This window comes from Pan paniscus, chromosome 3 (assembly GCF_029289425.2).
Source record: "Pan paniscus chromosome 3, NHGRI_mPanPan1-v2.0_pri, whole genome shotgun sequence".
Classification (NCBI taxonomy): Eukaryota; Metazoa; Chordata; class Mammalia; order Primates; family Hominidae; genus Pan; species Pan paniscus.
This window is the reverse complement of record NC_073252.2, coordinates 117,023,470-117,035,658: the sequence shown is the minus strand read 5'-3', so window position 1 is coordinate 117,035,658 and position 12,189 is coordinate 117,023,470. Positions and strand designations below refer to the sequence as shown.

General features: G+C 35.4%; 1 protein-coding gene across 9 annotated transcripts in view; it reads right to left on the bottom strand.

The window, feature by feature from the left end:
- The window catches only part of USP53 (ubiquitin specific peptidase 53), a 76,516-nt gene that overhangs the window by 36,595 nt on the left and 27,732 nt on the right, over positions 1–12,189 (bottom strand). For all 9 annotated transcript variants that reach the window (XM_034959073.3, XM_055111779.3, XM_034959069.4 and 6 more), the window contains 2 exons: positions 6,903–6,995; positions 3,647–3,781 (listed from right to left, as the gene is read on the bottom strand). In XM_034959073.3, the coding sequence (XP_034814964.1) occupies positions 3,647–3,781; positions 6,903–6,995 (228 nt within the window). The remainder of the gene's footprint in view (positions 1–3,646; positions 3,782–6,902; positions 6,996–12,189) is intronic.

Genomic DNA, 12,189 nt, shown 5'->3' with positions numbered 1-12,189 from the left:
CCATCACAGAATACTATAAATACCTCTACACAAATAAACTAGAAAACGTAGAAGAAATGGATAAATTTCTGGACACATACACCCTCCCAAGACTAAACCAGAAAGAAGTTGAATCTCTGAGTAGACCAATAACAGGTTCTGAAATTGAGGCAATAATCAATAGCCTACCAACCAAAAAAAGTCCAGGACCAGATAGATTCACAGCCAAATTCTACCAGAGGTACAAAGAGGAGCTGGTACCATTCCTTCTGAAACTATTCCAATCAATAGAAAAAGAGGGAATCCTCCCTAACTCATTTTATGAGGCCAGCATCATCCTGATACCAAAGCCTGGAAGAGACACAACAAAAAAAGAGAATTTTAGGCCAATATCCCTGATGAACATTAAAGTGAAAATCCTCAATAAAATTCTGGCAAACCGAATCCAGCAGCACATCAAAAAGCTTATCCGCCATGATCAAGTGGGCTTCATCCCTCTGATGCAAGGCTGGTTCAACATACACAAATCAATAAACGTAATCCATCACATAAACAGAACCAATGACAAAAACCACATGATTATTTCAATAGATACAGAAAAGGCCTTCAACAAAATTCAACAGCCTTTCATGCTAAAAACTCTCAATAAACTAGGTATCAATAGAATGTATCTCAACATAATAAGAGAGATTTATGACAAACTCACAGCCAATATTATACTGAATGGACAAAAACTGGAAGCATTCCCTTTGAAAACCGGCACAAGACAAGGATGCCCTCTCTCAGCACTCCTACTCAACATAGTATTGGAAGTTCTGGCCAGGGCAATCAGGCAAGAGAAAGCAATAAAGGGTATTCAAATAGGAAGAGACGAAGTCAAATCAGGCAAGAGAAAGCGATGAAGGGTATTCAAAATGGAAGAGACGAAGTCAAATTTTCTCTGTTTGCAGATGACATGATTGTATATTTAGAAAACTCTATCATTAAAAAGTCAAGAAACAACAGATGCTGGAGAGGTTGCAGAAAAATAGGAATGCTTTTACACTGTTGATGGGAGTGTAAATTAGTTCAACCATTGTGGAAGACAGTGTGGAGATTCCTCAAGGACCTAGAACTGGAAATACCATTTGACCCACCAATCCCATTACTGGGTATATACCCAAAGGATTATAAATCATTCTAGGATAAAGACACATACACAGGTATGTTTATTGTAGCACTATTCACAATAGCAAAGACTTGGAACCAACCCAAATGTTCATCGATGATAGACTGGATTAAGAAAATGTGGCACATATACACCTTGGAATACTATGCAGCCACAAAAAAGGATGAGTTCATGTCCTTTGCAGTGACATGGATGAAGCTGGAAACCATCATTCTCAGCAAACTGTCACAAGATCAGAAAACCAAACACCACATGTTCTCACTCATAAGTGGGAGTTGAACAATGAGAACACATGGACACAGGGAGGGGAATATCACACACTGGGGCCTGTGGGGGGTGGGGGGCTAGGGGAGGGATAACATTAGGAGAAATACCTAATGTAGGTGACGGGTTGATGGGTGCAGCAAACCATCATGCCACGTGTATACCTATGTAACAAAACTGCAAGTTCTGCACGTGTAACCCAAAACTTAAAGTATAATTAAAAAAAAAATCCTACTTGAATCATCTAGGTAGTCTGTATAAATAACAGCAAAACAAAGGCTCTATATCTACACTAACACCATAATGCAGGCAATGCAATCTGCAGTGAATTTCATATAAATATTGATTTACAATATAGATCAATAAGGGGTATTTATTTCTTTAACAGAATTCTTTTTACCAAAGCTTAACCAATGGATTCTATTCATTAGCTAACTTCTCTCTCCTCTGCCCCAGGATATTTAAGACCATTTAATAATTTAAGCCTAGACTTCTAGACATTTTGTGAATTACCATATCATTTAAGTGAAAGTAAAACTATAAAGTTTAGCATTGTTCAAAATACATTTGTTTTAAGCAAAAAATCAATTATAAACAGAAGAAATATGGAAAGTATATTTCATTACTGTGTGTGCCATTATTGACATTTTAATCAACATGCAAGTGTGCTAGGCAAGATGCTAGTCAATGAGCTTTCCATCTAAGGAAACCATGAAGATGCTCGTTTTTAAAAAGGCGATTAATAATATAAAAATGCCAAATGAATTCTACAGAGTAAATTCTACAGAGAATGGATTGGGTGGTTTGGTCATGTGTTATCTGGTAGGCATAGACTTAGTCTGAACCTTGACAAAATGATAGATTTTTAAAGTTTTGAGTATTTCAGGAACTTGAGCAAAGGCTGCTAGTAGAACAGCCTTATAAATAAGGAGTATAAACAGGAATATAAAAATATATGTGAGGAACAGAATGGAATAATCTCACTAGGAAGAAAAATCCAGGGATGAAGCACTGAGGGAAGGTGGAGTTTAATCTAAAGGGCCTTAAATATCAGAATAAAAAGTCTAGATTTAAATCATAGAAATATTTGAAGAGTAAGCATTAACCTGAATAAAATCATATTGATATGGTAGTTATTTAAAAAATAGGACATAAGGCCAGTCGCGGTGGCTCACGCCTGTAATCCCAGCACTTTGGGAGGCCGAGGCAGGCAGATCACGAGGTCAGGAGATCGAGACCATCCTGGCTAACACAGTGAAACCCTGTCTCTACCAAAAATACAAAAAATTAGCCGGGCGTGGTGGCGGGTACCTGTAGTCCCAGCTACTCAGGAGGCTAAGGCAGGAGAATGGTGTGAACCCAGGAGGTGGAGCTTGCAGTGAGCCGAGATCACGCCACTGCACCCCAGCCTGGGTGACAGACCGAGACTCTGTCTCAAAAAAAAAAAAAAAAAAAAATAGGACATAAATAAACAGGTCGAATGACACCAATAGGAGGCTTAAATATACTGAACTGGAAGAAGTTGTGGTAGGGAATTAATACGGAAAGAAAAAACTTCTGAAAGGGTTTCTGATGAAAGAATTTACAAACTTTGCTGACTGGAAACAGAAAGAAGAGAGAAGAAATGGTTACAACTTAATTATAGGTGACATCAATATTAATGAGACATTTAATAATTAACATACCTATTTTACATGCATAAAGTATGTACCTGATCAAAGGAATGCTCTACTTACTAATATGGTGGTAACACAGAGCCTGAGAACATCAACCTCAGTGATTTTCAACCTGGAATGTGGGTAACAGGCTGTTGCCCCTGTTACCCACCAAAATCCCACCAAAATCCCCTTCTCTCCCAGTGAGAATCATTGCATGCAATGATAACTATTACTGCTGGGAATGTGCTGCATATTGTGAACCCTATAGTGGCAGAACACTGATTTAAGTGATATCATTTATATTCAGCAAAGCTTATTGCTCCAACTAAGTTTTAAAATATTTTAGTAGCCTAAGAGTAAAAATTAGAGCAACAAAAATAATCAAAACCAAAAGTACAACACAAAACACAGATGGATTGAAGTTGAGGCTTGAAGGATGGGTAAGATATGGATCTACTGGCCAGTTTTGACATTTTTCTATTATTCTAAATTTTTGTTTCATTTGTCTCAACATTTGTACCATCTAAGGAATGAAAACTACTATCCTGACTTCTTAAGGAATATCAGAAACACTTACAAAGCACTCCGCAGCATCATCCATAAGGCCAAGTTGAAATCGCTGCTCATCTTTGAAACTTTCTGCAAGAGCATGCCTTATGTTATCTGAGGGAAGTGCTTTTTCTCGACTGTGTTGGAACTGTGCAAATATCATCTGGGAATCAACAAGAAAATCAGTAAGTTTAATGCCAGCTTTAACGACATTTCAGTAATTTCATTACAACACAGAGAAACTCAAAACACTATACTTGGAAAATAATACAGAAGTCTTTTGCTCTAAAATTTCATACAAAAATTAATTATTTGTATCATCAAGTGTAGAAATGTTTGCACCAGCCTCTAAATCAAATGTTAGCAGACACAAGAATTAAACATGTAGGGTTCCCAGGTCCCACCCTCAGAGGACACTGCTGGTCCTGAGCATTTCAGACAAGAGATACCCAACCTGTATTTCTAATCTAAATTAAGAAACTGGAAACATCATTCAGTTTCTAATCTAAACCTAAGAAACTGGAAATATGAGATTATAGTTGTTAATCTGATTTTCAATTTTCCTTATTAAACTTAAGCAAGAAAAAAACATTTTAATAAATTCCAATTTTATGACAATCATCTTACATGGAAGAAAGAAAAGTTTTCAATGACAGCCCACCAAAGTAGTATTGGTCACATTCAGTCCCATGTTAGCTCAAAGGGTCATGTCATCTCAAAAAAAAAATATTTTTTTAAGATCAACATACAAAGAAAACATTTCACAAATCTGTTTCACTACAGCAAAAAAATACAATTTATAAATAAAATAAGAAATTAAAAAACACAGATGTCATCTGATATTAGATACCCAGAACTATAATTATTTTAGCCATTATAGTAGCTAAAATTATGAATAGTAAAAGATGAAAAATAACTTTCAGATTTTATCTCTTATTTAGGCAATTAACTTCCAGGTAATGTTTAAGATTTTTAATCCTATGCGAGACTGTCACTCATTCATTCAACATATATTTTTTGCCTCCCTAGTATATGTTAGGCATTGTTCTACCCTAGAAAAATGGATGACAACCCTGCCCACATGGAGACTATATTCTAGTTATAGTAATGAGAAGGCAAAGAAGTAATTATATAACATCAGAATGTGATAAGCACAGTAGAGAAAAATAGATACAAGAGAGAAAAATAAAGCAGTGTAATGTGGATAGGAATGCCAGGGATATTACAGATGGAAGCAGCTTACCTTTTACCTAGGGTAGTCGGGGAAGGCCTCACTGATGGAAAAGTAACATTTGAGGAGAGGCATAAAGGAAATAAAGGTGTTAGCCATGAGGACATCTGGAAGAAAAGCATTCCAGACAAAAGGAATAACAATGAGGAGACTTTGAGGTGGGGACCAGCTCTGAGAAATAGAGCCCAGTTTGGCTAAAATGCAATGTGTTTATGTGTGTTTTTGACAGGGGAGGAGAGGAAGGCAAGCACAGGAAAGAGGCAGGTGACTGTGCAGGGCTACAAGAGAGTTGGTCTAGGAAATTAATAATCCTAGGTTTTACAATTAGACAAAACATTCAAAATTTACTGTGGAATAAATAAAATGTGATACTGTAATGTGATCTAGGTTCATTCTTCATTTCCTAACAATAACCCTATTTGGCCATGTTCTTAAAAAAAGAGAATATAAAATTTCTTCCTTTGGTGATTTACTCAAACAGCCTTTTCAGGAACATAATGAAATTAAGGCACATACATTAAAAAAAAAAAAAAAATTCTGTGTGTCTATGTGTGTGTGTTCATTATGAATATTCAAGAATGTAAAAAAATGAAACATTTATCTCTAAAATGTATAACAAAATCTTAAGTTCTCTGGCAAAACATTTCAGTGACACGAATGAGTTGCTAATATATACTGGATGCTCTGTTTCTTTGTCTTCCTTCTATTTTCCTCAGCAGAGCAGCCACAGGGATCTAGTTCAAATATTACATCTGGTTAAAACAGACTGTATCACTCTTCCACTCAAAACAATCCCCCATCTCCCTAAATCACTCAGAGAAAAAGCCATGATCCTTACAGAGGCCTATAAGGCCCTACACAATCTAAACCCCTGTTATAGTTATTTATTGCTCTGTAAATAAACCACCCCCAAAATGTAGTTACATAAATCTGCAATTTGGGTGGGGAAAGCATGTCTCTGCTCCACTCGAAGTCATTTTGGACAGTTTGAATGCTGGGACCTGGAATATCTGAAGGTCGCTCTTTCATGTCTGGCAGTTGATGCTGGCTGTGGGCTGGCAACTCAGCTCTAGCTGTGTCCAGAATGTCTCCACGTGGTCTTTCCGCATGGCCACCTGGCTTCCTCATCATGGTGGCTCACTTCCAAGAATGAGCAACTCAAGAGACAGAGCTGGGTGAGAGCTATATCACCTTTTCTAAACTAACCTAACCTCAGATATCTTGCTTGCAGCCTCAGTTCTGCCATAGTCTATTTGACAGAAATCAGTCATTAAGGCCAGCCTATATTCAAGGAATTAGATTTTGGATAAGGAAGCATGCAAAAGCATCCACAGACATGTTTTAAAGCCACCTCGGCTACCCTCACCTCGGAGCTCACCTTCTACCACTCTCTTCCTTGCTCATAAAGCTCCTGCCACCGCCACCCATATTTCCTTGGTGTTCCTTAAATATGTCAGGTATACTCATACCTCAAGGCCTTTGCAGTTGCTGTTTCTTTGTCTACCTGGAAGGCTCTTCAAGGTGTCGTTTCAAATATCAGTTTCTCAGTGAGGCTTTCCTGCCTACACAACACTCCCTATTTTCTTTCCCTGATGTATTTTCCCACTGTTACAACTATTACCATCTAACATACTCTATAATATTTTGCTTTCTTATTATTGTCTCCTCCTCTATAAGAATACAAGCTCTATGAGAAGAGGGATTTTTATCAGTTTTGTTCACTGCTGTATCCTCAGTAACTACACTGGTACCCAGAACTCAGTAGTAGCTCCAAAAGCATTTGTTAAAATGAATAAGAATAATTGCAAAATAATGAAAAAGATAATGTTCCTAACAATTTTATACTACTTAGAATATTAATTTTTAACTGTCCTTATATAAAAGAGGAAAATGAAAACACAAACCTGAATAAGTCATACTGTTAAGAATTCATCTTCAAAACTGTTAATCACCCGACAGTGAACTTTAGTTACAACAAACTGACCCAATATAGCAAACTTAAATTTTTGAAGGAACAATTGATAGTAGTTTTTCAGAGCTATTAAAAGGTTACCTTCAATGCACAAAATATACAGGCATCTCCCTGACAAACATGTCCAGTCAAAACCCGCAAGCTTCGTCGGAATATATCCAATTGCCATAAAACCTAAAAAACAGGGAGATGTTAAGGAAAAAGAAACAAACAAATTTTTCTTACTGTAACAAAAGACAGATTTAGATATTTTACAAATTGCAAAAGGCGAACAAGTAACTTCTTTTAATTGCCTGTACATAATCAGACACACATAACCACTGGAAATAACAGCAAGTATAAAATTGCTACATGCATGTTGTGCATATATAAAAGTTGGATTCAGAAGATACTCTTAATGGTGCACATGAAAAACTATGACAAGCATGGAGCAGGGAAAAACCAACTCCTCATTAAGGATTTGGTCTGAACAGGAAACAAGGAATACTAAATAGAGAAGTTGGCAGAGACATGAAAGAGGAAGTGATTATAATACTTGGAACAAACTGAAATTTTGAAAGGAAATATAATTAGACTTTAAAGCCAGAGTGTACTAAATTGGGGTCTGCACATTATGGCAAGAAAAAGGGGTGAGCAGAGGTGTATGTGGTCACTGTACATGGAACAAGAAAGGGGGCCTGTGTGGTAATGGGGGTACAGCATAGTAAGCAGCAGTCATTAATAAATTACCTAAGTATTTAGGTAATTTATTACCTATGCTTGATGCAATTATCCACTTATCTTCTGCTACTAAAAGACAAAGACAAAGCAAAGACAAAGACAAAGCAAACCCAAAGACGGCAACTATCAAAACAAATCAGTCCAATACTTAAAATCATTCTGAAAAACCTGAATTCTAGACAATGAGGATAAGAATAGTACTTGTGTCTCATAGAGTTCTTGTAAGGATTAAATAATATGTAATGTTTCTAGAGCAGGGTATGGTACTCAACTGGCATGCAATGAGTACCAGCTGCTATCTGTGGCTGTTACTACTATTACAACAAACAAATAAGATCTTCAAATTTCTCTTTCAGTCGTGTCCTCAAATAACGTAACTAAGAAAATCTATTCATGATCTCTCCTTTCTCCCAAATAAAAACAAAAAGTTAATAAAAACAAACTGGCTTTAATATTTCCTATATTTTCAACTACTCCACAACTAAAGGTCATTTCAAAATTTCTCTTTAAACGTTGCCTTTTATTAAAGCATAATGAATAGGATCCATTTTTCTGTCACAGATAACTCAGTGTTTTTGCAAAGCACTTGATGATGTTTAATAACTTTCTTGAGTATCATATCCTAGCATATTTTTAAAAATACACTGAAATCCATTTTACCAAGAGAGAAGATGATTAATGACAGCACAACTTTAGAAGCAATGTACCACTGAGGTTAATAAAAAGCATCTGAAGGCAGGTGTCTGGTTTCTAATTCTGGGTTTACTATTTACCAAATCCTGGACTGACTCAGGCAAAATATTTTCTGGGACTCAGTTTTCTCATCAGTAAAATAAAGACAAATGTAGTACTTACCTCTTAGGGCTGTTGTAAGTATTAAATTAGGTGACATATGCAATGTTGAAACAAGCAGTAAGAACACAATAAATGTGAGCTATTAAATAGTATTATAGTATTAAATAACTTTCCTTCTCAGACATTAAAATCACACTAATGTTATACCTAATTGTACTGTTTTTGCATTAGATAAAAGTTTAAAATATTCAGCTAAAATACCCTCTATAATCTGTTTATAAAGTTTAGCGAAGTCTTCCAAATGTAACCAGAATGTTTTCTATGATTACGAAAACTCTGAGTTACACTGGATCAAACTACAGATGAAATGTTTTATGTGATTTATTTCAAGTTCCCTGTACATTATTGTCTTTAACACAATAGTGTAAAGGCTTCTTTAACAAATCGCTATCACAAAATAATTATCCTAATTATAGTTAATCTTCATCCATTTTATTTTATTTTTATTTATTTATTTTTTAGATGGAGTCTTGCTTTGTTGCCCAGGCTGGAGTGTGATGGTGCTATCTTGGCTCACTGCAACCTCCACCTCCTGGGTTCAAGCAATTCTTGTGTCTCAGCCTCCTGAGTAGCTGGAACTACAGGTGCCTGCCACCATGCCCAGCTAATTTTTTTATTTTTGGTAGAGATGGGGTTTCACCATGTTCGCTAAGCTGGTCTCAAACTCCTGGCCTCAAGTGATCCACCCACCTTGGCCTCCCAAAGTGCTAGGATTACAGGTGTAAGCCACTGTTCCTGGTCCCATTTCATTTTAAAATGTTGATTATATTCTATCACTTATTTTAAAAAATTAAGGTTTAAGATAGTTGTTGAACTAATTAGTTTCTAGCAATATACACTTTTTCATTATTTGCATGTAGCAATTTAAATGGTGCCTAACAAAATTAATGTAGTTATTTTTGAATATTTATATATATTTCTTATATTATTCCCAAAAGATCAATACATATCTATACACACATTAAATACAAACCTTTCATCATACATTCTTTACTTGAAAATAATGTAAGAAATAGCTTAAATATTAATAAGAAATGGCATGTAAATTCATTTTTGTGTCTTATATCAGATCCAAACATTTTAATGTCTGTGTTTAGTAAATTCTTACAAGACATATTCTACAATTTATTTCTCAGCATTTTTGAAAATGTATTCATCGAATTGCAAATCAACATTTGTATTCTGAATTTTCAAAAAGAAAGGTCTTATCTCATAGAAAATCTATTTGAATAGTTGTTTTGTCACGGAGAATTAGCCATGTAAATTAGTTTATATGGCAGACAACAGAGACCAGCAGATCCCCCAAAGCTGCTAGAGTTGGCAGGGCAGAGTACTGCAGAGAGCTGCACAGAGAGTTAACATTAGGGATCAGTAGAGGATCCTCCTCCAGTATTTGGGGGTGTACTATGAGGAAACTGTCTGAGGCCTGGGAAAGAAACACCCAAAAGGATTAGAGGGAATAGTGCCCAGAGCTCACAGGCCCAAGATAGTGCCTATTCCTGCAGCCAAAGTAGAAAACTTCATAATTCACAGAGCAATGGTTGAAAAAGGAGTCTCAATAGCAGAGAAATTAACCCAAGAAAAAGCACAGCTCTGTCCCACCTAACAAAGTTTAAAAGTAAAATGATCAAACTGCTTCCAAATAAATAAACTCTGTCCCAGAACAAAGTTCTAGATTATTTTTAGGGAATATAAAAATATCCATAACCTGACAAGGTAAACCTTGTCTGACATCCAACAACAACAACAAAAAAAGTAACTGAAATGTACCCAGTATTTATACAAATAACAGAATTAGTAGACAAGTACATAAAAACAATTATTACAACTATACTTCACATGTTTAACAGACTAGCAAATGCTAAGTAAAGACATGAAAGAGATTTTAAGAAGACCAAGATAAAACTTCTCAAAGTGAAAACTACAATGTCTAAGACAAAAAAATACACTGGATGGGATTAATAGCAGATAGGCAATGCAAAGGAAAAGATTAATGACCTTGAAAATGGAGTAACAGAAACCACACAAAGTAAAACACAAAGAGAAAAAAAGACTGAGAAAGAAAATAAAGAGAGCATCAGTAAGCTGTGGAACAACTGGAAAACTTCAGGCAACTCACTACATATGTAACTGGAAAACCCCAAAGGAGGGAAGAGACAGAAAAATTATTTGAAGAAATAACAAAGTGTTTCCAAATTTGATTTAAATCCAAAACCCACAGACCCAAGACACTCAACAAACCCAAACACAAGAAACATGAAGAAACCTATATCAAGAAACATCATTAAATTGCTTCAAGCCAATGATAAGGAGAAAATCTTAAAAGCACCCAGGGAAAAAGAACAAATTACATACAGAGAAACAAAGATCAGAATATTAGATTTTTCATTAGAATAATGCAAGCTAAAACACAGAGAAGCAAAATCTTTAAAGTACTGAAAGAAAAATGTCAACTTGGACCATCTTTAATGAGTGAAAATATCTTTCAAAAATAAAGGTGAAATACAGATCTTTTTCAGACATACAAAAGCTGAAAGAATTCATCACCAATAAACCTGTATTACAAGAAAGATCCTTCAAGCAATAGAAAAGGATATCAGATGGAATGTGGATCTATGCAAAAAAGTGATGAGCACCAGAAATGGCAACTATGCAGATATGTATAAGTAAACAGTCTTCATGGTAAATGTCAGCAGAATGTTCATTCTTAAAAAAAATACATCACCATAGGAATACTTCTCAATGTTTTGATCCATGTAAGTTTCCTTATTCAAAATTTTCACCCGTTCTAATATGCGTTTTGTTTCTCTGAACTATACATAGTATTTTGGGTGCTAATGAAAAGGACAGAAACAGAGGGGAAAACATAAAAGGTAAAAAGAATAGGAAAAAGGGTAAACAGAAAAATATCTGAAATGCCAGAAACCCTTTCTCACAGCCTGATTCTATCAAAAGCATTTAATTCCAGGTTTTTTGGTATCTAATATTGCACTATATCCAGTGCCACTGAATAAATATTTTTCTGCATTTGTCACAGTAATGTCAGTGGGATCTTTGAGCCAGGGCAGAACACTAGCATTTAAGTGTCCTAAAGTAAATTAGAATAAATGCTTTCTTAATACCAACTGCTTCTCTTTCGCTGGGTGAGTTAGAGAACGTTCAAGTTTGGCATCTGTCTCAGGTAGAAAGCAACTGAGAATACAGCTCTGAGTCAGATATCTGTGCACTTGACACATTCTACATGTGTTTATTTGTCAGGTGAGCTAATCAACACAGTATTTTTCTCTATTAGTTTTCAAAAGAAAAAACAATGCATATGAAAAGTGAATTATTATATATGAATTCTTTTAAGGTATATTCTAAGGTCAATAGAAAAAGTTATCAGTATTCTAAATCTTCCTCATCTTTAGTACTCTACAATGGTCAGAAGGACACAGGATCTATAAAATCTATAACTGCTGAATAAAAACTTTATTATGCATAAGAAAGTATAGTTATCTAAGGCAGAAAAGCAGGTTAATTAAGATTTTCAACAAGGATTGAGGCAAAATGGATTATCCTTCAATTTAACCAAAACAGTGCAGCCCAAATGATGATTCCACAGAGGTAATTTAAAGACCACAGTGGGAGGTGAAGGGAGTTTGAGTACTGAAATCAAAAACTCTGCATTCTTATCTAAATACAAGCAGCTTATGTCTTTTTATTCTATCTACAGGGATCCATATACTGGATGTTTTTTCAAAGGGAGGGGTGTTAGCTGATTAAAACCAAAACATTTGTGTATGTTAGAAAA